Below are 27906 nucleotides of genomic sequence, written 5' to 3' on the forward strand. Positions count from 1 at the left end.
AGATTATCTCCACTTGTGAAAACAGGGAGCATTGGAAGGCTTTACTTATTTAAACAGAGGTCTTCTGCATACCTCTTCTAGTGCATAGGTGAAGGTTGCTTATTTGAATTCAGCTGCTGATTTTTTGACCTATGAAAAACAACTTCATCTAAACTATATTGACATCTCAATCTCAGAAGTCTGTTTGTACACAGGCACAGTTAGTTATTTTCTTCTTTAAATAAATGGGCTTTTGTGGTTTGTGTTAGTGTCAGTTTTCACATCAGATTTGGCATCTGTGTCAAGTACACTCTGTGTTAGATTAATTGTTTGAATATGGCTTCTGAAGCTGTTGTGAGCCCAAGTTCTGGGAGCAGAAGGATCAAGATCACAGTCTCTGAAGTCAGGAGTCCACACTTTAGTTGGAGGTTCCAGTTACAGTCCAGGTGTCTGCTGTGTCTGTGTACAGCTGCTGGTAAATGTATACAAACCAGTTTAATGTCAAAGCCAGTGGCAGCATGCAGCAATAAACCACTAACATTTTGTGATACTGTAGGTAAGAAAAACTTGCATCTTTTCTTAATCCAGGAAGCCTTTACATTCTTGAGTAATCTTTGAAGTCATATTTTACTTTACGGTCCGTGACCATTAAGAAAATTTCTGAAAACATCTATTCAACAACTCAGTTGCAGAATTAACAGCATCAAATCATTGCAATCTGGAAAGCACTTTTTCAGTTGAATGTCACTTGAGTGTCTTTTAACCTGACAGCACTTGTGTGTGTTTTCCCAAAAAGCTAATCATTGAAATTTCTTTAGGCACATGAAGGTCTGGGTTTTGTAAAGATTATCAGTCTCTAGTTCAGTCAGGAGGAGGTCTGTGTGTTTAAATCCATTGTTGTTAACAGTGGCCTTGAATTAAAAAAAAGAAAAAAAAATAACCCAAAACTAATTGCAGTGTTCCAACAGTTTAAATGCTGGTATGATGTACTCTGCAAATATTTCTATAACACAGAAGAAGAGAGAAGTATGTGATGAATGTGAAAACAACACATTTTCTTTCAGAACTTTTTTCTAAGTAACTGCCATGTAAGTTTATTCTTTTGATTCTGTTGTCATGTAAATATATTCATTTTAAAGGATAGGTAACTAAGATGTTGGGATTTACGAGATCACAGCTTGTCAGGAGCTATGCATTCTTTAATCCCTTGAAATTTGTCTGGATTTTTCTTTTGATGGAGAAAATTTGTAAATCCAATTCACTTTTTTAAAGGTTCATGTAAAATGACGTCATGCTAAAACATGTCAGAATTCAAATAACTCTGTGTTGGTTAACTGAGGTATGTTGTTACAGATTATTTTGGCACAGGATTCTGTTTGCATCCCAAAATTAGCAGGTGATGAATTAAGTTTGGACTAAGTTGTGCTGTCTCATGTGTAGGGTTTTTTTAAATTTTCCCATTTTTTTAAGATAAGGGAATGTCATAAGTAGTGACAACAAAACGTTGAGACTGCAAGTGTTAAGGCAATTACCTTGCTGGTAGTATGTGCACAAAAAATAATGGATCCGTGACCCTTTTGGTTTCATAATCTAATTTGACTGTAGTTTATTTACATTTATTTTAAATTATGGCAAATATCAAATGATCCCACAGGCAGAATTATCAGGTAGTTCAGGCCTGAGTATAGTCATCTTTGTACTAAGAAAGCTAAGGATGTCAAAAAGATCTGTCAGCTTGAAAGTTTTAGTAATACAGAAATGTGTAAATTAATGTATGTGCATTGGAGTGTCATTACATTGGGACAATTAAAGGTGTGATTCAACAGTTTCTGTGAATGGGGGCCTGTGTGTGTTACAAGAGTCAGTGCAGAACTAATGGGAGTTACAGCTTGCACAAAGAACCTGTTAATGTTCCCTCTCAGTTCTCCCTCCTTTAGTTAGGCCCCTCTGCAGGCTGTGATGAGGTTTGGTTTTTGGGATGTGCATGACTAAGCAGCTTCCCTCCTCCCTCCCTGTTCTTTACAATAATTTCTTCCTATATGAATGTGTATATCTCCTCCCTCCCTGTTCTCTACAATAATTTCTTCCTATATGAATGTGTATGTCTCTCCTAAGTCAACTGTGCTGTTTTGTTATGAAACACATCGAGGAACTGACCTGGGTCAAAGTGACACAGCCCAAAAGCAGAGGTGTGGTTGTGTCTGTGTTGATGCCGATGGTGTCTCTGACACTGTTTCCTGTGCAGCGGCCCAGTCAGTAATTCCAGAGCTGAGGGGATGAGGTGCTAAAGCTGCAAGAGCTGTGCCATCAGGTGCTGTCACCAGGAGCAGTGCTCCTGAAGGAACAGTCTCACCAAGTCTGAAGCTGTCTCTGTCCTCTGTGAATGTGACTTCTTGTGTGCCAGCACAACCACGGTGCTCCTTCCCTAAGCCTTGCAGTGCTTTTGCTGTGTATGTGGGACACAGATCTGAGTTTCCCTCTGTTATCAGAGGGGGAATTAATGCAGCTTTTATGCTGCATGAAGTTAAACAGGGTGTTTCTCTGAGAAGATTTTGCAACATACTGAAGTGCTAGTGCTTCTGCCCAAAATAAGCTAAGCTTGTATGAGCAAATTTAAGAAGTGTGGAGAACTTCAGTGAAGACACTTAAATACTTTGAAAATTCTGCCTTTACAAATACGAAATTATTTTCGAAATTCTTTGAGGCATTAGAAACTTTCTTTGAAGGTCAGAGTTTTTAATGCCTTAGTAAGTAGATTTTGATATAACTTAATAGCTTCTAATATTGTGGACTTTTATACAACTTGAGAGTTTCTAATATTGTTTTATATTTATGATTTTATATTTTATTTTTATTTATTATTTTTATTTTTAGAGAGCACCAGTCTGCTATACCTGTGATCTACGATGAATGCTAAATCTGCAATCAGCAAAGAGATTTTTGCCCCACATGATGAAAGGATGCTTGGAGCTGTTCAAGTGAAAAGAAGAACAAAAAAAAAGATTCCTTTTCTAGCTACTGGGGGTCAGGGTGAATATTTAACATACATATGCCTGTCAGGTAAGTTTAATGACTTTTGATATCCAGTTATTTCTTTAGGTTTATCGTTGATTAACTGAGCAACTGTTGTCTGTAGCCATAAGGAGCTGGATTGTTCGAATCTTCATAGTGTAATGAGAGAATTGTAGCACTTGTACCTTTTGTCTTGAGGAACTACATGCTCTAGGCTGTTCATATTTATATACTATAATAAATTGAATAGGTGGTTTCATTGTTTAAAAACCCCTAGGTGTTCTCACAGCGCAGCTACAGAGTATGAACAAATAGAATATTTGGTAACAGTCTTTCCTTAGTCAGATTAAGATATTTCTTAGAAAGATGAACTTTTCAGGACATGGAAGTAATGTACAATGTAATTTTTTATGCCATGTTTCAATGACTGCCAGCTGAGTGTGTGTGAGTACCTTTGGTATTTATGGTGATTTAATCACTGACGTTTTTAGGCATATCAGTTGCTCCCTTCGAGTGTGTGCATCTTATGAAAGTACAGCTAGTGACCAAAAGCAATGTGCTGTGACTCTCAGAAAAGTACAATTATTTTTGAACTAAATGAGAGTTTCATGACTCTTTCAAATTGTGATGTTATTTTTTTAATAATGTTAAAACTTTCAAAACACAGGAGCTAAAACTCAGTGACTCTACTACTGTTCTAGCACGTCACACATCTGCCCAAAAAGTGTACATTTACTGAATGTTATTGAGATCTATTCAGGTACATATGTACAAATACTTCTGTTAAAATACAAGCTGCAGAGGAATTGCGCACACATACTGAGGTCAGCGAGACAGAAGCGAGACAAAACTTTCATTTGCAGCAGAGTATTTTGCTTGTCATTGTAGGATCATAGAATATCCCAAGTTGGAAGTGACCCACAAGGGTCATCAAGGCCAGCTCCTGGCCCTGCATTTTGGTAAACCCAAAACTGGCACCATGTGTCTGAAAGCATTTCCAAATGCTTTGTGACCTGTGCCAGCCTTGGTGCTGTGACCAGTTCCCTGGGGGCCCTGTTCAAGGGCTTGAACACCCTCTGAATAAAGAACCCTTTTCTGATACCCAGCCAAAGCCTTCCCTTATAGCGTTTCATGCTATTTCCTCAGGTCCTGTCAGTGCTTATGAGAGTGAAGAGATCAATGTGTGACCCTCTGTTTCCCCTTCTGAGGAAGCTGTAGACCACAGTGAGGCCTTCCCTCAGTCTCTTATTTTCTAGGCTGAGCAAGCCAAGTGACCTCAGCCATTCTCCCCACATAGAGAGCTTCAAGGAAGGATTTAGAAATTCATTCCCCTAGGCTGTTCCATAGACTTGTGGATGGAATACTGTGTTAGTGTAAGAACTGCATGCTTCAGTCTTCTCAAGGTGTAGAGGAAACTAATCTAGGCCTCTCAACTCTTAAAGAAATGTTCAAATCATTAATGTTTTTAAGCAAAGCTAAACTCTTCTTTTGGCAGTCATATTTTTAAAATGTCAGTCCGGTTTCTTTTTCTTAAGTATTCTTATAAAGAGCAGTCACATTCCAGGTCTGTGCAGTAAGTTTGGGATACACAGGTGTTTGATACCCATGTTCATGATTAAAGGTTAGAGATGTTCTCTGTGCTTGCAATTTTCTGTAGGCTAAATATTCTATGGGTGGATTTTTTTTGTCTTTTGTTTTTTGTTATTTGATATTCTGTAAAACTTAGCCCTCCTTCTGCTTCCCCATCCCATATTCATATATATCAGTCAACATGGATTTTAAGACAGTGAATGGTCTTAAATGCATTTATTGTTTTACTGACACAGCATATTATGAGTAGGGAAGAAATAGTGGATGCCCTGACTTAAGCAGAATTTGCCACTCATGGTAAGAAGAAGCATTCGGGATCTAAATAAAATTACTTTGTGGCAGACAGTGAGAAGCTGCATATTGAACCCTCATATATGGCTCACTATTCGTTCTGTTTTGCACTGATCTGAGACCAGGTTTTCTCATATACATTTATAGTCTATACTATGAGAGTACAGTATGATTGGTAATATCAGTAGGCGACAAAGTGACATGGGAGAGGACTGCCTGGCTGTGTTTGATGTCACATTCCAAACAGCCTGCTCAGCAAGATTATGCAATTCAGTAGGGTCAAGTGCACTTAGGTATGTAGTCGGGAATCATCCAAGGCGCAAAACCACGCATTGGGGAGCAAGTGATTCTGCCACTGTGTAAAAGAAATTGTCATGAGGATAAGCTGTGATTTTTGCCTATTCCTAATGGCTGCGAAGTAATAATGCTTTTAGTTGTAGCACATTGTAACAGAAAAAGTTTCTGTTTAGCAGGGCTAAGTTAATGTAGTCATGGCAATTTAGCTGTACCCCAAAGGTTCCAAGATGGATTGTGTCTTGGGACAGCAGAATATACTTGATTACCTTCCTTTTTTGATGTAATTTGAAGCAGTGTACAGTGTACACTGTGAAGCAGTCACAATGGTGGCTACCTCTGAATTTGTATTTACATTTTAGGCAACATTTCATGTGCTTTAGTGCTGAGTGTTGCAACCTCTTCCCTGGAAATGCCTTTATCAGCCTTTGACTCTTGTCCCAGGTTTGCTATGTATTAGATAAACAAAGTGACTAGAATATCTCTGTGTTCATAGTTTTCTTGGACTAATTCAGTTTGGCTTTTGCTGAAAGGAATTTGATAATTTACTCTTTAGAACAGAATTTGACAGTTGAAAGAATAGAAACTGATTCCTTATATCCTCAGGGGATATAAATATAAAACATCGTGTCTAGTTGTAGTTTCATCCAAGATATGGTACAGAAAATGAAACATCAGCCACTGTGACAGCTACTTCTATTTGCTGCTCACTTTGAAACTGAGAAATTACACAAATTGTTATAACCAGAGTTAAATGTTTTCCTTTCAGTGTTAAACTGAATTTTGGTGTTGAAAAGACATTTTATCATAGTTGTTTATTTGAATTTCTGGAAGCTTGGATAGAGATGCTGAGCAGGGAGAATGCCTTTAGCCTCAGAGATGGGACAGTGAGCCATTAAAAGAATTAAATATTGAGCAGAGCAAGATGGAGAGTAAGGAAGATTCTTCTTTAGTATTGGTATTTGAAGTATGTACTGGGTTTTTTGATTGTACAATATTGAATACTGAGATGTTAGAAGTAAACATTAATGCTTGAAAGAGGCATAGATAAAGCCTGTAATCTGAAGCTGGACACAGATTAAGCTAAGAAAGCTGTAGCACGACTGCTTGATAGCCTGGTGGTAACCAAGCAGCTGGGTTACCTGCAGCTTTCTAGCCTAGTGTTGGAGCTAGCCAAGTTAAACTGGCAAACAGAGCCAAGACAGATCTTTAAGGAGTTATTTAGCTGAAGAAGAACAAGAAAGGAGTAGACAGATGGGAAACACAGAGGTGGGGTGGCTGTAGGCAGAACAGAGAAAATGAACACTGGGATTTTTGTAATGTAAAAGAGGATCTAACACAGAGAAAAGACAAGAAATTCAAAGCTGAAAGTGGATATTTATCACCTCCTCCACACTAGCAGACCTAGTGAGAGTTATTGGATCAGGTCTAAGTTTTAATTTTGTCATCATTGTCTTATGTAATTGAAACATAATTGTTTAAAATAGTTCTTAGCCTTATTTAGAATTCTGAATTAAGGATAAAATGCTTAAACGGTCACTTAGAAATATAGGTCATTAGCCTACTTGCCAATGGCTGGTATTTTCCCTTCTGTTTAAATGTTGTGAGAATGTTACTTCAGTGTTCATCATATTGACTTTCAATCTGACCCACTTAGATGTCAGATTCCATTGTGTATTTGAGTATTTATACAAAAAAGGTCATGACCGACGTAAGAGAATTGGTCAGCCCAGAAGAGCACACCAGCCAAATGATGGTCTGGTCTTCTGCAGGCTCCGAACTGGACAGCTGTTTGCAGACAGCTGCAGGCCAGTTGTGGTGCATTGCCCAGCCCCAGACTGGATCATGGCTGAACATCTGGGCACAGACTGGGATGTTCAGCAAGGACTGAACAGAGTCCAATGCAAGTTTCATACTGTGTTTTGTTGTGAAAATTCAAATTTGTTTTTTTCAGAATAGAGAAAAAAAACCTAAACAAGCTTCTTTCTTCACTGTCTTATCTTGGTAATGGCTTCTTTAAGGTGGAGGTTTAATAGTTCAGGTATTTGTAGGGCAAATAATGTCTAGCTCCTCTTGCTGTGTGCTCAGTGACCTAAATTTACTGCTTTAAACTGGCCGTAAGTTGGATAATGGAAAGCACTGATGTTTTTCTAATTGTTGCACAGTGTGGTTACATTCATGTACTGTATTATGTGCATCTAAATAAATATATATTAAATGTACACATACAGCATATAGCTTCTAGTGCTAATATTAACAGAACATAATTGCCTTCATATACTTATAGTAAATTATTATGATACTGACTATAGTTCTTAACCAAGACTCTTTTCCTTCCTTTGTCAGAACATACTTTGTTAGGTACTTCTCGTATGTTAACTCCCAGGTTCCCATGAGGAGTTTTATAAGGTCAAATATCAGTTGCTCATAATTTTACAGAGATTTTAAAATCCTTTCTTTAGGGTCCTTGAAAAACAAGACTGGTGCATTTTGAGTGGAAGCCAGGTTAACCTTCTCTTCTTCATTATTGATCTTTCTGCATATATTGAAATAGAAGAGAAAATGATGAACTACTTTGGAGGGTAGGATGCATTTATTGATTGTATCCTTAATATGTCTTGATGCTCTGATCCCTCCTGATTCTGAGTTGTCCAACTGGTTGTAATATAACCAGTCCTTTTCCACAAGAATTTTGTGTAGGAGGGCATCTTTTTACAGCAACACTACAGAATTATGTATTTGAAAGCATTTAGTCTTAAGATTTGTGTGTTTTGGTTTGCTTTTTTTTTCCTCTTTTTAAGGTGGAGGAGGAATGTATGTGTGTTCCTGTGCATCCTCCCAATACCCTACTTGATCTTATTCACATGTAGGAAATATTTTCTAAATGGCAAGCTGAAGATGCGGTTATGTGTCTGCTGTTCAGCACTTTTTTTTTCCCCCCAAATTCCTTCAGAATGATGAAGCTTAGCAGTTTACTGTGAATCAGTATTGTTCCCCAGAGCTCAGTATTGCACCCAGTCCTGATTCATGTCTTCATTTATCATCTGGATGAGGCGATCAGGTGCGTCCTCAGACAGATTACAGACTACACCAAGCTGGGCAGGAGCGTTGATCATCTGGAGGGCAGGAAGGCTCTGCAGAGGGATCTGGGCAGGCTGGATCAATGGGCCAAGGCCAGTGGTATGAGATTCAACAAAGTTCCAGATCCTAGAGCACCAGACAGCACTACAGGCTGGAGACAGAGCAGCTGGGAAGATGTCAGGTAGAAAAGGATCTAGGCGGGCTGGTCAGCAGCTGGAGGAACATGTTCCAGTGTGTGCCCAGGTGGCCGAGAAGGCCAATGACATCCAGATCTGTATCAGCAATAGTGGGGGCAGCAGGACCAGGGCAGTCCCTCTGTACTCAGCATTTCTGAGGCTGCACCTGAACTCCTGTGTTCAGTTCTGGGCCTGTCGCTACAGGGAAGACTTTGAGGTGCTGGAGCATGTCCAGAGAGGGGGGTAATGAAGCTGGGGAAGGTTCTAGAGGGTAATTCCTTTGTGAGGCAGCTGAGGGAATTGGGGTTGTTTAACCTGGAGAAAAGGATGCTCAGAGAAGATGTTACTGTGGCTGCCTGAAAGGAGGTTGTAACAAGGTGGGGGTCAGCCTCTTCTCCCAGGTAACTAGTGATAAGACAAGCAAATGGCCTCAAGTTACGCCAGAGAGGTTCACGCTGGGCATCAGGAGGAACTTCTTCACAGTGGGGCTTCTTAAACACTGGAATGGACTGCTCAGGGTGGTGGTGGAGTTACCATCCCTGGAGGTGTTCAAGAGAAACGACTGGATGAGGCACTTAGTGCCATGGCATATCTGACATGGTGATGTTCAGTCAAAAGTTGGACTTAATGATCTGAGGTGTTCTCCAAGCTAAATGAGTCTGTGACTCTCTGAGCCATTTTTAAAAAATGTGTCAATACATAGAATTTCTGTTACTAATGTTGCTTTCAATCCTATTCAGACTTGATCTCTTGAAATGATTTTTCCTTCCACCTCAATCAGACATAAACTCCTTGAAAAGATTTCCAAAATCTCAAATGAGAAATCTTGGAAAAATGAGAAAGGAAAAAATGTGAGCAAAACAAAGACATTGAAAGCAAAGACATTGAAAAATGTGAGGCATCAGATCTGTGTATTCAGTCGTATGTAAATTTGCAGTAATTTAAAGAAATAAATTCAATATTCATAAATACAAAGCCAGTTTTGATGCAATAAGATTTATGCATAAAACAAATTGGTTGTAAAACTGTAGACTGGAAGTTGTACATTAGGAGCTGCTTGTTGCCTCATTCATCATAAAAGAAGCTTGATGATATTATTAGTTGGACTTTGTTGGGATTTTCATGGAGGTATGCAAAAATTACTACATGAAGTAGTTATTACTACATGAAGTAGTAGTTGTAGACCTCCTCACTCATCTCCGTGTTCCAAAGAGAATGGGGGCTGTATAGAGCTTTATCCATTTATTGAAATTACTTGTGCTGGGTAGGTTTGTATTCCTCAAGAGCTGGCAGCACCTTACTTCAGTGGTGATTATGTATTTCAGTGCCATGTTTTGCCCAGAACGTGGCAGATGCTTGCATCAAGTTTAATGCCTGGTTAAAATGTTTGAATGTCATGATGTCTTTTGAAACAGTTTGTTCACTCTTGGTCCAAGTGAGGCTTTTGGCAGGGTTTGGTGCTATCTTGTATGTGATAAAAATGCAGAGCTGGAAAGTAAGGCTGTACTTAACAAATTTTCATGGTAGCTGTCCCTTCAAGTTGGAGTACAGCAACCATGCACATAAGACCTGTGTGAGTATCCCCTAATTGCTAGCCTTGGCAGAAGCTGTTCTTGTGGTACCATAACAGTTAAAACTGCTGTGTTTTGCTTTGCAATAGGATTCATTCTGAACAGTCTTAGTTTTTGTAATGCTGGAGTGTAGTATGTATAATACCCTGACTCACTGCATTATGGATTGTTGAACTTGAATCATACTGGGCAGAAAACATCTGGAATGTTCCCTTGATGTTGCATTTTAGAAAGCATTTCTGTTGATTGCTGTGTAGTTCTGCTCTTAGAAGTAATATCATCTTGTGAACAAAACCAGAAGTTCTCTTTCTGCCTGACCAATGCTTACTGTATTAGACTTTTTTAGTAGATAAACATCAGATTAACATCTTATCCTTTTATAGTGCTCCAAGCTGTATGAGTCAAAGCCTGTAAGTTTGCACCATACATCTGGCCTTTAAATACTGTACTATGGAATAATTTTCAGCGTTGAGCTGCACGTAAGAAATACTTAAAAAAGGAACTGCTAAGCTGATTAGAATACTGCATCAAGCTTCTCTATCATTAGGTAGATTTTATTGTTGCCTTGACAAAGAGAAAGATGAATAATGCAGTTCTGATGTCTAAATATTTTCTGTTTGGGACTTTAATCTGTAAATAATCCTTTTAAAGCAAGTAAAATTGAAAAAGAACAGATCAGAACTGATGATTGATTTTCTGGTGTGTTTAGCCTGTGTCCCCAATTTATGCAAACTACTGCCACAGGAGCTCATATACCAATCAAGCAGCAAGACAGACCTGAAAAACACAGTAGGGTGGAATTAGTTAATGGACTAAGTCTGTCTGATCATCCCTTACTGTTACAATATCTGAGTGTTTCAGACTGTTGCATTAAAAACAAACTCATATTCTCATGCATGCATGTATATGTGCTACTGTGAACAAGTGCTCTGCATTTACAGCAGGCATTGTTTTTCCTCCAGCCTACTTACATTTAGATCTTTAGTAACTTGTTTTTGCACTGTGATTATGCATATCCTAACAAGAAGGAAAAAACAACATATGAAGGGTGGGGAGGCTGAGAGAATATAAACTATGCAAAGTTTTGTTGGCCTTGTATCAGGGAGGAGCCTACCCATTAGTCCAAGTTAAAACAATCTCTAGTAACTGTTTAGTTGGAACAACTTCATAGAGAAAGTCTGGCACACCCAGTCAGCTGCTTTTCTGTTCATTAGAGCTCAGCAGCACACAGTAACTCTCAGATAGCCTCAGGGAATGACAAAGTTAAAACCCTACAAATTCTCTAATGTTACTGTTTTAAACAAAATTTCATTTGGGTGAAATTTTCAGGGGCTGAGTCTGAGAAAACTTTATAACATTGCAGAACATACTTGTCAGGCAATACTTGTCAGTCAGTGAAGTTCCTTGGGCATTTTTAGCCCCTAATTCTAAATAGTTATTGGAAAATTACTTTAAGCATTTCATTCTCTTTTCACATTGTCTACTTAGACCTGTGTTGGGAGGACAGGCTCAGCTGGAAGGGAAGCTGCAACATAAATGTCTTGCTGGATGAAATAACTGGTAAATGCTTTTCCTGGATAATATGATATCAGCCCCTGCTGTGTTAGTTTTCTTAAACCTGTGCCTCATGTCACTCTGTGGAACACAGATAGTGTGGAACACACATAGCAATGGCAAGAGCAATTTTCTGTGAATGGATCAATGACTTGGAAGGGAATAGAATATTTAAAGAACATTCTCTTACTTCTAGCAAGACAAGTGTTTACAACATGTATTTAAAGCAGTTATGCAAAGTATGTTTTTTCTGAGTGAGGCAAAAAAAGTAGAAGCTGAAGTAAAGAAAAGCTTTAGACCTTCAGATATTATATTTATTCACTTGCATTAATGACAGATTGCTAAAGAAAATTTAAGTGTCGGGGAATACCTAAAGTTTTCTAGAATACTATCTGAGAAGATTTTAGGCAGCTGAAATTTGTTGAATTTGCTTAAAAAGAAAACAACATCTAGGTAAAAAATGCTTAAAAGTTGTGGAATAATTTCTGTTCGCCTTTATTTTTGTACTCGAGCATCATGATTTCTTTTAAGAATATTTTTCTTAGATTTAGCACACATAAGTTTGCCCTACAAATATGCAAACAATCCTTTAGCTGTACCATTTCAGGGAATGCTGCATTTTTGCCCAGTGTCCAATCTGTATTGAAAAGTATTTGGGAAACAAAACAAAAATTGTATGTATTTAAGTATGGAGAACAGAAAATGGGTTGAGGAGATGCTTTGAAATTTTTTAGGAACTGGGAGAAGGGAGGGTTTTTACAGTGGCATTAGGAAGAGTCTAAACTCATAAACCACTGTGTGTATTGACTGTTAAAGCAATTCGTATTTTATTCATTTGGACTCCTAAGTTATTATTTTTTTTAATTTAAAAATAGGTATTCCTTTTATCTCCTGTTTTCCCCTGACCACCTAGAGATAAAAAAAGTAAGCAAGTTTGCTTACAAGTTTGCCTTTGGATTTTGTGTTGTACTTTGGAAGTATTGTGAATCACATAATTCCATAAATTCCATTTAGTTTGGAAAAGATCTCTTAGGTCATTGAGCCCACTTTGAACAGTCATCACCTTGTCAGCTAAATTGTAGCACTAAGTAACATGTTCAGTCATTTTTTCACATCTCCAGGGATATGTTCTGTGATCTGTGTTCATGTAATTTTTAACTAAAAGTGAGGTTTGTTTGTGTTCCAGCTAGAACCTGATGTATCCTAATAAAATATTTTTCTGCCTAGGTCAAAGAGCTTTTGTTCTGGCCAGGGAGAAGGGTGAGGAGGGGAAGAGCAGAACAGAAAGAACCAACGTGTGCAACTACACCAGCTGGTTGAACCGCATACTTCTCTTGCCTCTAATGATGTGTTGGAGCATGAGGTTGCATGCTCCATTGTGCAAGTTAGGATTTTCAGTCTGTACTGTGATACTGTGAGGACTAAAGTATGTCATGGTTGTGAGAGTTTGTGATCCGTGTGATGAGAAACAACTTTGCTTTAAAGGCTCTAATTGCCTTTTAAATATGATAAAAATGTTTCCTTGTTTAATCATTTTTCAGTCCTTATGTTATGCTAATCAGAGAATAGCAGAATAGCCCAGGTTGAAAGGAGCCTTAAAATAATCATCTGGTCCAGTCTTTATTTGTTAAATAATATACTAAAACAATAGTGTATAGTGAGGCACTGGTGTTGCTCAGACTGTCTGCTGGAATTACCAGAGCAGCAGCCTAAACAAGAAGAAGTGGTGTCAAGAATAGTTTTAACTATTCATTTAGGTAGGTAGCACAGTCTCAAAGACTTCAGTGACCAGAGGTGTACTACTGCTTTAGACTGGAAATTTAATGATGTGTAGAAAATCATGTAAAAATTACATGTATCTGTGACTATCTGCAGTTCTGCTTTTTCTATTGTGTTTATCCATAATCCATGGTTTCTCACTGATTCAGCTCAGTCACTTCTTTAAAGAATTTCATATGGTTCTCAGGTCTGTTTGATGTGGACCTGTTCAAACAGTATTTTTTTCCATTTGCTTTTTTGTCTCCTTGAAAAACACCTGCATTATTTAGGGCAATCAACTTGGTTTCATGATGTCTTTCCCCTTTTTGCATATCTGTAATGCCTTTAGAAGATGGGAAAAATATTTGAAATTCCCTCTTTCTGTGAGTAGCTACTATTCTAAAACAAATCAGTTGTGAACAACAACTTTTAGTCTTCTGATTTGTGGAAGTTTTACTTTGGCAAGGTTTCTGTTTTGTTCCTTCCACTTCTAAAATATGCCTTTTTCTTTATGATAAATTAATTGCATTATTTAGCCATGGCTATTGCTTCTTGGAGAAGTTTCAGTCACTAACCCTAGTTTTTTCACTTCAAGTTAATTCTTGTTTTAATTTTGCGCACTTCCTTCCTGAATGTGTATATTCACTAGTAGCAAGCCATTGTCCCCTTGGCTCTATTTCTGCTTAACTCAATCTCCAGCTGTCCAGCTTTGTGCAAAAATCTCTCCTTTCTTGAAACAAAACCTAACACTAATTCTCTCTGCTTATGCCAACTTCTTCTGTTCCTAACTCTAGTAATGTTGCTGATTGTTAACCTGATGAGATTATTCCACCCTCTTTTATCTTTCTGCTCTTTTTAAAGAATCCATTTTCTGGCTTTTCCATCTTGCAGTCAAGCTCCTAATTTTCAAAACCTTATCTGCTCTTTTGGACCATATTTTTGTTTTTCTTTGTTTTTCCCTTTGTTTCTAGAATCCTGCTGCAGCTGTAAACCCAGGCTTCCGCTATGCCATTTCCGTGAAAATTTGATATGCTATCACTTGGCTTCATTCCAAGTTCAGGAGGAAGGAATCACTTGGAGTACATAATTCCTATTTCTTATTTTCCCTGACCACTTTGTCTGCATTTCAGTTGGATGCTTGATGTTTCTGGCAGGTTTTGTGAACTCCATGCTTTGTTAGTGATTGGCTAATAGGAGATCAGAAGGTATCCAGTTGATTTGTGTAATATTTGATTAAAGCAGTCCTAGGAATTGCTTTTCAGCTCTGTGCAGAAAGCTTCTGCACGTAACAGAAGGGCAGAGAAACTGTTCCTACAAAATGGTTGGAATTATTTTGGCCATAGAGCTGGGTTTTAAAACTATTTGAAAAAATTAAGAAGCTCACAGAATAGTGGAGAAATAATGATTACTAAAGCAGCCTTGTAGGGCTGTATTTTTGTCAGTTAATGAATGCCCATTAGGACACATTTGTAGGGATGGAGTACTAGAAAAAACTGTGTTGCACTCTTTTAAATATTTGACATTCATATGTAAACTCCTGTGGTTGTGCTCTGGCTTCCCTTCCACCTGTTCAAGTGTATTACTCCTTCCCTCTAGGAAAGCTTTTTGGCTTCATCATTCATGCTTCATTCTCTTTCACCTGTTAATCTCAATGAAAAGAGAATTTGCAGCCTCTTCAGCTTTTTTTGTCTTCCACAAATACTGTCACATACAACAAACAGTCTATTACATTGTCCATGTGTTGAGGCTTAAGTAAATATTGAAGAAAGGGGTACAAATTTAATTCAACACATACACCTTCTTATGTTTTAAAATTAGCTTTAGACATAGTTCCTCTATTTGTTATAAGTTTTCTCACAGCATTTCTTGCAAAAGAATACAGATAAAAAAATCAGTAATAAAACTTCATTTTTTCTCATAAAATACTTTATCTCTAATAGTGTGACATGTTAATAATGCAGTTTGTCAAACATCTGCATGTATATAGAAAATAGAATAGAAGAAATGAAAATTCTTTCAGTTTTAAAGTGCTGCCTAAGCGGACAATTTAATCACAACAGGAATGCATCCGTTTGAGGGCTGATATTAAAATTGTTTTCCTAACTATAGAAATGTTTTTTAAAGTATGGGGTTTGTTTCATTTTGAACATTTAAAAATATCTCAATAACTAGATGGAATTCATATTCAGGAAAATCTGAAAATTTAATATAGGCAAATGCAACTTTGTCAAGCTATTTCGTGACTATGTGCTTTATCTGTCAAAGCAATCTGACTCAGAGTACACAGAATTTCCTAGAATAGGAGTAACTTGACTGACATGTCCTTTATTTTAAGATGTTATTTTTACTGAATCAGTAGTTTCATAATCTAGTTATCAATATTCTTGAAACAAAGGCAGTTGCCACCAAGTTGCTAAGTGACTGTAAGCTTTCATGAGGGGTAATTAGTACTGTAAAGAAAAGGGGTAGACTGCTCACTTTTGATATTTCCAGTATAAATCTAAAAATTCTTGTCTAACTTTCAGGTTAATTCTTTGACACTGGTGTGGCTGCAATTTGTACAGAATTTAGTTTTATCATATTTGATAGTGAATACCAAAAGATTCCTTACAAGAACCCTCAAATCATAATGTAGTTGATTGTAGGATTGTGTTTCCACAAGGTGTGGTACTTCCTTATTACCTAAGGAAGTGGCTAGTGCTTAGTTTCATTTTTAAAGCAAGTGGAAGCAGGATCTTTGAGAGGTACAGGTGTCTGGAAGTGTCAGGACTAGCTGATGCCATCCTGTGCGAAGTGTGCTCAGTACAATGTGCAGCCTGCATCTTAAGGTGCAGCTGTGTAACTCCTCTGCTCATACCTGCTCTCTGGCCACGTCTTTTTAAATAGAATCATCAGCCACAGGTGAATGAGGCTCAGAACCTCTGAGGGGTCTGAGCACAGGTTCATAGGGCACGTGTTCATAGATTTGTTATTTTAGCTTTTGGTAGTCATTGTATTGAAATGCAATCTGGATTAAGGGATTAACCAGCGTAAATTAGAAAGAATATTATTCACTGAATAATATGCCACAAAGAATATTATTCACTGGAAATTATGATGGCTGCAGAACATCCAAAATGGGATTTAACAAGGCATCAAGATACTATTTCTGGATATTTCAAATGCCATGAGGATCTGCAGGAGTTTCTTCACCAGTATAATACAGTAGGAAAAGAGTGAACAGTAGTAGTAGTAGTAGCAGTAATAAATGAGATTGCATTTCTTTCAGTGTTGACAGTAATGAATTGAAAAAGCAAACTGAGGCCTATAAAAGGAGTTTGATGTACTAAACTTATGTTTATCAATAGATGCAAACCATGTGTTGGTAAGGCTTAGAATCTGGAAGGGGTCAATATAATATATGAGCAGGTAACAGTGTTTCTTATGGACATCTCTAAAGAACTGGATGTACTTTGAAAGGAAATGCAGAGTGATGTCACATGTTAGGCCTTTTCATATGTGCACCTTTGGGATTGTTTTGTTGCTCTGAAGTGCAGAAAATGTTTCAAAATTACTTTGTTGTCTTCCCCATCTTTTGGGTTGTACCGGTAAATGAGTGATGTACAATTGATTACACTTGTGTAATCTGTAAAACCTCAGTCTATGGGTTAGCATTGTCATAATGCAGTAATAAAATTTAATGGTTTTCTGCTTATGCATTGCTGGGAGTTTTTTAACTCTGCAGGGTCATTCATATGATAATCAGTCTTGACTGTATCTTGTTTGTATTACATATTCTATAGGATCTCTGTGGGTAGCATTTGTGTAACCTTTCAAGATGCAGCTGCTGCTGATGTTATTGAATCCTTTTCATTATGTATCCATTACAGAAAGATAAATAAACATAGGTTTAATAACAATGGCAAGAGAAATCTATTGCAGTCTGGGATATACAGATGCAATTCATATAGCCGTTTTCTTCATTTTGTGTTCAGTTCTAAAGTTCCTAATCATTAATACAGCAAGAATCCACTATGAATTTGCTGTATAGTCTCTTAAACTAAGTTTAAGGCTGGCCATCACAGGATCAAATAATGAGTTACTAAAGTCTGAGATTGCTGTTAAAGCTAACTGATTAGTATACTATATTGGTAAAGGAAATCCCTGAAAGAGATATTAATCTGAGAGCAATGGTAGTATGTACTGTGTAAGATTCTGATTTGAAAATCATCTGTTAAAAAAATCTCATTCTCTTTAGTATGTAGGGTATCAGAATTTCTTGCTTGCTCATGGAAAATCTTAAAAATAGAAGAGTTACCCCTCCTGCAAAACACTACCAGTAATACTGTACATTTTTTAACTTCTCAAGATACAACCCCTCCTGAGACTTGTTCAACACAGGAGTTGGTCTGAACTGTGTGTGTGGAAGGGTAAGGAATTATAGGAACTTGAAGTAGATGTTGAGATGACTGATTTTGCTCAAACAGCTACAAGTAGGGATGGAGAATAACTCAGCCAAGTATCAGTATGTTTCTACTCCAGGGACTTGAACTAGCTAATGTTATTCCAGGCCGTGGGCTTTTGAATCCATGTTTACTTGCTTCAGTGAGAGAGAAGTACGTGCAACTCTGATAGCTCTCTATCTTTCTCAGTGAAGTATTACTTGAGTGAGATTTTTGTGGTATTGAGGAGGACTCCAGGCATTCTTAAACAGAATTTGTGTGTTTATACATGAAATTTTTAGACTAATAGGTATGAAAGAGCACACACTGGTGTTTCTCTGGATCCTGGTATGTAGCTCAAACCCCTAGTCTCGCCCCTAGTGCAGCAAATTGTGTGGGGAAAACTATAAATGTTAAAAGTCTTGATCTAATGTGTAGGAAAGACTTCAAGATGGAAAAAAGGAAGGATGTATCTGAAGTTGAACGCAGTGCAGGTCTGTTGCTTAGATTTGTTTTATTTTCTGCTTTCTGACTTGGTTTATGAAGAAAATCCTGAAAAAGCCTTGTTTGATAAAATTAAAATAATTGATCTGCAATAGATCACAGATACTTAAGTCGAATTTTTGAAAAGTATACTCATATGTTGTGTTTTAGGATTTGATTATCCCAAGAAGTTGTGGATGCCCCATCCCTGGAAGTCTTCAGGACCAGGCTGGATGAGACTTTAGGCAACCTGATCTAGCCTGCCCATAGCAGAGGGAGATGGAACTAGGTGATCTTTATGGTCTCTTACAATCCAAACCCTTCTTAAATTCTGTGAACAAAGTGTGAATGTATTTGTGTTTTAATTTGATTTTCCAGATTAGAGTGATTTATCTTCTTACCCTGATCTGTAATTAAATGCAACTGGTGGATGCCCTTCAGGCATATGTGAAACACAGTATCTTAAGCAGCTTCATAAAGCCATGTGTTTGCCTTCCTGTCTGAACAGCAGCATCTTTAGCAGTAATCCAGAGAACTTGCCTCAGCATTAATATAGGTACTGTGGGTGAATTTAGTGATATATCCAGTGGTGCCTATTGTGCTGGTAGTTGTAAGGTTTTGATTATCTACTTAATGCTGTCTTTCTTTTGTAACTCTTACAACCAAGTCTAATTGGCAGTGCTGCCATGGGAGACTGTACTTAGTGTTCTGTTGTCAGTGGTTTTGTTAAGGAGAGAAATGTCTGGCTAACCTAGCAGTAAAAGATAGGTAAGATGTAAAACATGAACAAAATTCACATGCTATTTTTGTAATGGTATCACATTGTGCTACATTGTTTGGTGAATTGGAAAGTGGATAGGGTCCTAAGGCATTTATAAAAATGAAGGAATTGAGTTGCTTGATGACAGCTTCATATTTAATTGTTTCCTGAAAGATATAGACCCTTTCTTTTAATCTCATATGTTAAGCTGTCATAATTTCAGATAAAGTTATTAGGTAAATATTTAAATTAATTAAATGTCAGAAGATAGAGTTCAAGTCCTATGTAGTATCTTGAAAAGTATTATAGGAAACACAGGTCACGAAACTGTTTTAAGTTAGTATGGTCTGTTTTCTTTATGAAAGTGAATTAATGTGGTATAACTTTTGACAACTTCATAGCTTCTCACTCAAGCTGCTAAGTATTGGTTGTTTTTACTTTTTGACACTTGAAATAGTTTTAAGCAAGTGTTAAATCAACAGGTGGATGACAACTTGAACCAGAACTTACAAAACATTAGATTAGAAAATTGTCTGTCTACCAAATTGATGTTTAACTGATACTTAGTCAGCTTTTATCCAACGTAGTGGGGACTGATATAGTCCAAGTCATGAAAGAAAAGGAATTAGCTCAGTAATGTACCAGGGGATGTTTCAAAATGAAAAAAATTACCAAAAAAAAAAAAAACCAAAAAGGAAAAAAAAAAAAACAGAGCAAGAAATAAAGTCTGAAAAGCAAGTTCTTCAGCATAACTCTTTTATTTCTTTGGTGGTTCTTAAGGGAGTTGCCATTCTCTCCCTCTCTGAATGGCACTGCAGTTTGTGCAGTCATATTACTGATCCGGGTCAGGAACTGATTCAACTGAAACATATTTTTTTCTTTTCCTGTGTTCTTTTTCATCCTGCTCACTCTGCAGTCTGGTTCCACCTGTGACTGTAAGCCATGGCATGGGACAGAGTGAAAGCCAAGGCAATGGGAGGAGGCACCTGTCAGCAGTACCTGATTTATGGCATAGAGGTACCGAAGTTGTGACCGTGACCTCTGCTGCCTCTGCACTGTCGCTCTTGTTTGGTGCTGGTGCAAATCCTGAACAAATTGATTCCATGCTTTTGGCCAAAGCTGTATATGAATTTGTTGAAACCAAATGGTGTCTTCATAAACAAGTTATGCATTTATTAAAAGTAAAAAATAAAAATATTATATGTTAATAAGCAAAACAGGAACAAAGTGAAATTCACAAGGCTTATTTACTATCCAAGGGCTTTCCTAAGCAGCAACAAGTGGTGTTACCCCGATGCTTCAAATGTGCTTCCCCCCTTATAACTAAAATAGTAATTTCCATAGGCTCCACTTGATGAATCAGTTATATATACTAGGATATACATTTAGAGGAACTGAGTGGCATAAGAGCCCATTATATGAATGAATATATTCACAAGCAGCAGAGCATTCTCAGCAAAAGTATTAACAGCTCACAACCCAAATAAGTGTTTTGGTTCAGTCACCTAAGCCTCACAGATGGCTAGCCCATTGTAAAGAGTATATCTGCCCTAAAGCATTTATTTCTACCAGATTTATGTGAAATGTATGATTTATTTCCTCAAACCTATTGTAGTTTATTTGTCACTGAATGAAGACTTACTAAGTATCAACATTGTATTACATCAATGTTGAAAAAATTTACATCAATTAAAATATTCATTTTTATATGCATGGCAATTGAATAACATGCCATGTGTTGCAAAAATAGATGTAAAATATATCCTTATCTTTCTAAGGGAAAATGTTGATTCTGATTTGTAGCATCAGGTGAGTTGGGAAGAACATCTGCAATTATTTTTCTTGTCACATTCTAATCCTTGTATCTTATGGTGGGATATCAGTAAAGGACTGCTTCTCTCTAAAACAGAACTATTGCATCAGATAGCACCCTTTGTCATAGGAGTACAATACTAATGGGTGTGTTCCTGTGGGTGGGCACATGCGTGGATGACCTTTCTCCAAGGTCTTTTTAAAATTAAATGAGTAACTTATGTCTGGATAATTTGACCAACACAGAAGTGTGGAAATGTTTCTGCCCCCTTTTTAGATTCCTTTTTCTAAATGCCTGCTATGTAGGGGTGTTGTAGCTGTGAAACAACACTTGGCTGATTATGCACTTCAGCTCTCCTTAAGATACATTGATGTGGTTTAATCTATTTTGCTTTAAAGTAATCTGATTCTGGTTGTATTCTTATACTTTTTCTAGTCATATTCAATACCTGTTAATCAGGGAATGTTCCAGCATAACTTGGCACACAAAATACAACTGAAGCAGACATCCCTTTAGAATATAATTAAAACCTAGAGACCTTACTATTCCCATGTAATTGTCCAGTATTCCTTGAGCATTTGTAATCTGTTGAGATGCTTCTTTTAAAAGTCTGCTCATCCTTACTGTATTTCTTGTGCATCATGCTGCTGAGTTTTACTAGGGAGAGCAAGATGCTAAGATGGAAACCTTCAAATGAGATAAGGCTGCTCTGCTCCCTTCCCCTGTAATTTTAGTCCTCGTATCCTTTTAGTCTAAATGCCTTTGCTTTCTTTCCATGATGTAGTTTCTATGGCTATATTCTGGATCACATTCAACTTCTTGTGTTGGCAGTCTTTGCAATTATACCACATTCAGTAAATCTCTGAAAAGGCTAAATTGACTTCTAAAGAGCCTTTTGAAGGCCTCATTACCATCATTTTTTGTCCTGACATGCTAATAGGAACACACCCCTGCACTTTTAGCAGTGCCAAATTATTAAGTAGTTGAATACCTGTCCCTGTAGCATCTAAATTTTCTAAGGTACTGCTCTTTTCTTTTAGTATCAAATAGCATATTCTGTATAGCTGTGATAGAGTCAGTCTGTGGGAAACCAAGAACTGGGATGCAGATGTGTTCCCTTAAGAACTGTTGAACCAGCTGATGCTGCAATGTACTGCTTGTACATAGCTGTCTCCAACAGACAAAACCTTTTTAGATTCATAGGTAGTCTTGTGGATTTAAGACCTTAGTTCATGTAAGAGAAAACCATTTCAGTTTTCTCGAGCCTGGGAGGACTGAAGGGTTCAGTGAGCATCTCTTGCTGATGCCACGGGAGATTTTGCAGCAAGCGTTATGAACAAACAGCTCTTGCAGTAGTTAGGCAAATCAAATGACAAGTACTAATTACTGTGTCCCAGTGGTTCTCAGGTATTCTCATGTCCCATTTACTGTTTCATGAACAGAGACTTAAGTTTTGAAAGACAAGTTACTGCTTCTTGAAAAGCCAGTGACAGAAAAAATGCCAAGTAAGGAAGAACTGAAATAGAAATGGTGTGATGATTTCAATATGTAATTTTAATTAAATTTTTTGAGTTCTCAAATGATCATGTGAAAAGATGGAATGGGGAATTAAACCCCTTATAGTAAGGGGTCCTATTCTTGATCTTTTATTTATGTATTTTGGGGTAAAGCACAACAACTTTGGTTTTAGTAGAACATTTTATCTAGTAGCAGAATGCTGTTCTGAGTGAGTGTAAGCTGAAATGGCTGTATTTGCAACAGGTCATTAACTGGGAATAACTACCAGATGGAAAAATAGTGGAAGTTAATATTTGTGAAACAAGGTAAGGTTTCTCAGTAGGAGAATTAGCCTGTAGGGTGGGCTGTGGTGTTTTTCCTCCCTTCCCCCACCCCCCTTTTTAAGGTGCTGTGTCTAACTGCCACTATTAATGTATACTTAGGCAAGTCAGCTGTTGAATACTGATAATTTTTAAAAACTTGTGTTTCTAGGAAATTTCTCTTAAATTTCACTCCAGAGCAACTTGCATTATATGATACCTTTATTGCTACAGTCTTGGGATTTGGAAATATCCAGATGATTTTCCAACCTTCACTGGGAGACAGGGTCAGACCTGCAGAAATTTTGATAGCTGTTGACAATATGCTTGTATTGAAAATTCTTCAAAGCTGTGAAAGCAAGCGTTTAGAGTGTGAAGCAAACCCTCTGTGGTTTTTTTTAAGTACAAAGATTTTTGCATTTTTGTTTCAAGCCTTTTTAAAATTTCAGTTCTGTTTCCAGCTTATAACTCTAATCTGAAATTTATCTATTCAGTAAGGTTCTAGTATGCAAAAAAAAGGAAAATAAAGGTTTGTTGAATAGGTTTGTCTTTGCAGGGACTAATTTTTGATTTTTATTGCTCCTATGGAAAAATAGTAAATGCTTTCCCCCTCTCTAACAGAAATTCTTTGGCAGCCATTCTGTTTAATTTTTTTTAGTTTCCAAGGAATTCAACAAATACTCTGAGTTTTCTAGAAGGAAAAGGTCTGGAAGTGCATTGTATTTTCTTGGTGGGTAGAGGACAGAGAAACCAGCTATAAAGGCACCACATTTGGCTTGCTTTGAATTACCTTGGTCTCCTTAAGGTGTGTGCTTATCTGAAAGAAACAAAACATTAAAATTATTCACTGTTTAGAGCTTATTTGTACCAAAAAATGGATTCCTAGCATTGAGAGAGCCAACCACAAAGCATAGCTCATAATAAAACAGGTCTTGATGCAATGTAGTGAGTTCTTCCAGGCTGAACAAATCAAAGCAGTTATTTATTGCTGAAGCAGGACACAGTTTGGCACTGCATGGATGAAATTGTTCTCAATGTGTACAACCAAAAAATGGTTAGCCTTAGGCCATGTGTATATGACAGTGGTCTGGAGCTGTTTTCTCCTGAAACATTGGGCAGGGACATGAAGCTGTGATCCAGTTCTCTTTTGATGTCTGGGCCTGGCTGGCTGGGAAATGATATAGAAGAGAACCATTAGGGGAACATAGATTGTGGGAAAGCTCCTTGTCTGTTCTCCTTTTATCTTTTCTTAGGAAGATTGTCATACCGTTGTTGCAGTGCTCTGATAGGAAAGGAAGTGTTAGGAGTCTGAACTGTGCAGACAGTAGTGGTGTGTAATACAAATGTGGGGCACTAAGCATTGAGAAATTGATGGATGGGCTGCAGTCCTGCATCTGCCAGCCCCACTTCCTGAAACTGCAAGAGCTGAGCCCAGTAAAGTAAATAACCTTTGACTTGAAATGAGACTTTCACAGCATGCTTTAGACTTTTACAGTGTTCTTTTTACTGCTCAGCATTTTCCTTTAGCCACCTTGAGTCTGTCTTTGTCAGATAATGATTATTTAATCTTCTCTCTATTTTATATTTCTTTCCTTTTTAGTATTGGATAATATATTTTGGTGAAATGATCAGTAATTCCTTTTTAAATTGATGGTAGCACAGTCTTTACAAACCTTTTTGTTCATCCATTGGGTTTAGTGTTTCTGGTTTTGCTTCTAAGCTTGAACTTTTTAAGTGGAATTATATGTATTTGTTGCTGTGGTACCAATAATACTTTGTTCAGCAGTATAGCTGGCTTCCAGGCTAGAATAGTCACTCTTGAATATGTAAAATTGTCTCTGCATGAGAAAAAGGTATTACACAGGAATATTGGTTAAAGGTGTTTTTTTCTTATGTAGATGGCAGTGGTCTTAATAGAGTTGCACTGAGAAAAGGAGTCTCTGATCATGGCTATGCAGTCCTAATAAGTTCTTTAACCATTGCAAGGGGAGGAGAGGAGCACAGGGCACAAGGAAGCACAGATAATTCAGTGGTAACTTCTCTATATTCAGAAAGAATGTGAAAGAGTGTTAGAGTATAGAAGATGATGTGTTTCAAGATAAGATATGCATTTTTCTTAATTTTTGGCATAACTTCAAAAATATATATCCTTGCCAAAAATACAAAAATAATCTCATCTAAATCAAGATGGTTGGGGTAAGGGGCAGAGGAGAGCAGTCTAAAACCTGTTTACTAGAAATAGCCATTCTTTGGCTTTTCTGTAAGTCACTATTCTCTGAAGTAAGTCCTGGTTCAACTTTTTAAGTGCCATTTAGGCATTAAAAACTAGAAATAGATCGCTTGTAATGCTTACATTTATTTACTAACTGTCCTGTTACACTGTTCTCCAGGACTTATTTTTTGTAAATTTGAGGGTTCTTAATAAGTCTTAAACAACATTCACTGGGAACTGCTTATGATGCTGAAGTTACTTCTCCTCTTGCTTTGGCTGAACTTTGTTGTTCTTTTGCTTCTTTAATCCATAAAACATCCAATCTTAAGTCCTCAGTATAGACAGTCATGAAAGGATTGGTATTGATTGCATCAGTCAATGAGTGGCTATAAAGGCCATGTGTGTAAATCAGGATTGGACTGGGACTTACACCTCTTGACAGCCTGTCAACCAGCTGGACAGACTGCATAATATATTGTAGTCTGTGGAGAGGGACTTCATGCCTTCTGTCTTCAGTAAATGCTAAAGGTCTCAGTAACATAAGGTATCTTAAGTCAGTTTTGCTTTTAATATATTGACAGTGATACACCAGAAACTTACAATTTCACAGTATTTAAATTTTTTAAATCTGAGTCAACACTGTCATATTTTTTTCTGTGGAATTATAAAAGTGTTATTCACTGAGTGTTTTTGAGGGATCAATTTTGTAATTTACATCTCTGGACAAAGTTGTTGAAGTTTAACCTAATTGACAAAACCTGCAACTTAAAAGGAAAATTAGTTTCTTCAGGAAGTTTTGACCCTTTTTTGTTGGTCAGCTCTCATCATATGGTTTTTGAATTTTAAGTTTAAAAAGTAACTATATGTGCCATTGATCTATAAGTATACTTTTCTCTTTCTTAATGCTTTTAATAAGCTCAGAAGTCAATACATGTTAATTACATTCTGAATGTTATGGCTTCGGTTCTTAGTTGATTGTTTGATCACATGGCAAATGTAACTTCAAAGGACATTAGGCAGTAAACTTTTTTTCTTACATTGACTTAACATCTGTATCATTAATTGATTTACCAGGGAATTACTAATTTGCATTGAAAATACAAAGCATTACTAATACTGCTCTAGTATAGAGATTGACAACAAGGAGGCATAGAATGAAGTAACATTTTGAAGTATCTTCTAAAATATGTCCTTAATTCGTGTAGAATATGCAGAAATAGTTCATGGAGTATCCTAGGGGAAGTGTTTTGATGTACCTGCTGATCAGTGTTCAGAACTTGCTTTCTAAATTGCCATAGATGAGTATGAGTGCATGTGTTGCAGTGATACTGATTTGCTTTGTGAAGGTATTACTCAGGATGCAGTCACATGTTTTGTCTGCAGTATTAATAATTTGAGTAATGCAACTTTGTTTTCATTTAAATTTTTATAATAAAATTTTATATTGGACTTCTTTATTTTGGAAATGCCAGTTATTGTCTTGAGGAGAACATGACTAGATGCTGGTCTCAGTAGCTACACTATAAAGGTTTTATATGTTCAAGACTTTTGGCAAGCTTAGAAAGACTTTTATTTTACAAAGAGTAGTGGCTTAAGGAAACTGAAAAACCTATGGACGTATTATTGCTACTACTGTAGTTCAAGTTAAAGCCATTCTGTTCATGTCTTAAACAGCAAATTTTAGTGTAGTTCCAAGCCCTTGAAAAATACATTAATACATTGAAACTAAGCAATTTGCAGTCAATACAGTCAAGATGACAGATTTTCTTCTGCTGCACCATTTGTCTTGTTTTATCAAAGAGTCTTTATGGATGACTCAAACAGGTTAATTACAGGACAGCCTTCATGGACTAGGCAGCAGACAAGCCAACAGTCATGGTGATTCTTGGCTGTAACTGTGCAGTGGGAAGAAGCTATTAGCAGCAAATTTACAAGCTATGAGGCTTAGAATAATGGATGATATTAATACTGTGTATAAGAGGACAGAAAAATCAAGCAAATGCTCTACTAAACATAAAACTTCAGAAGAGACAGAGGACCTTTTCTTTCAGGATGGGAATTTTCTGTATCAGAGGTATATGAAGCAGAGAATAAAAAAAACCTCCCAAGAAGTCATAAACTAACTGACAAAAACCCCCTTTTTACAAAGACAACTGCAAATACAAAAGTCTATGCAAGTTTTATAGTAATAAATTTAATGCAAGAAAAATAGGAGTTGTTTTGCAAATGTTGACAATCCATTGTTAATCCTGGTGTTTGGAGATGCTTCTCTTTCTTTATATGTTTAATTTTGAATGGCGGGAAGTGAAAAACATTATAGTCTGGTAGAAATACTGTGCATTTTTTCTTTTACTTTATTCCCCTACCTTAAAGTGCTTGCAGTTTTTACAGACTGGACGGCACAGTAAAAATGACTGACATAAATGTTAAGAATATAGAACCTGATCAGAAGTAAATGCTGACAGCAAGAGGGGAGTTAAGTTGAATAACAGTTATTTCTGGGTAGTGTGTCATTTCTGTGTATTTTTAGAGTTCATTCAAGCTCTCACTATAAGCTTAAGGAAAAATTACTTAAATTGAAAATTGCAAATCAAATTTAATTTGTAAATCTGCTCAGCACTAGGCCCTTAAACACTATGTTTCATCTGATTTTAAGTGTTAGACCCTGAGCTTTCAGTAATTGAGTAATGCTAAAGTAAAGTATTGGTGTGGGTAAAAATTATGTGTTACGTAAACTGACACTAAAAGACAAAATATCTGTAGCTCATTACATTAATGTTCTACATTACAGCAGTAAATTGATGCTTGTAAAGGAATTTATGAATACCTGAGTAGATCTAATATCACTCACTTAGATGGGAATAGAGTCGTGTAGCACAGCTTTCCCTGTCCTTGTAGGCAGCTGGGATAATTTGTATAGCAGAGGTGGAACTATGAAGGGAGAGGAAGAGCTGAGAGGAGCACAGGGGGCTCAAAGCTGTGATCCTGTGTCTATGCAGTGTCACAACGGGATGGCTGCTGGTGGCACGGTGGCTGTGGAAGCTGCTCTGCAGCCAGTCCTGCTTCATTTCCTGTTCCATTACTGAGATAACAG

The 27906-nt window shown here is 37.1% G+C and overlaps 1 protein-coding gene across 4 annotated transcripts in view; it reads left to right on the plus strand.

The window, feature by feature from the left end:
* The window catches only part of STXBP6 (syntaxin binding protein 6), a 98494-nt gene that overhangs the window by 34146 nt on the left and 36442 nt on the right, over positions 1-27906 (plus strand). For 3 of the 4 annotated variants that reach the window (XM_074542760.1, XM_005479875.4, XM_074542762.1), the window contains exon 2: positions 2854-3039. In XM_074542760.1, the coding sequence (XP_074398861.1) occupies positions 2886-3039 (154 nt within the window). In that variant the 5' untranslated portion in view covers positions 2854-2885. Of the gene's footprint in view, positions 1-2853; positions 3040-7628; positions 7749-27906 lie in introns of those variants that run through there. The other variant, XM_074542761.1, reaches the window with a different exon arrangement.

The sequence above is a fragment of the Zonotrichia albicollis genome, chromosome 6, assembly GCF_047830755.1.
Source record: "Zonotrichia albicollis isolate bZonAlb1 chromosome 6, bZonAlb1.hap1, whole genome shotgun sequence".
In the NCBI taxonomy this organism is placed as follows: Eukaryota; Metazoa; Chordata; class Aves; order Passeriformes; family Passerellidae; genus Zonotrichia; species Zonotrichia albicollis.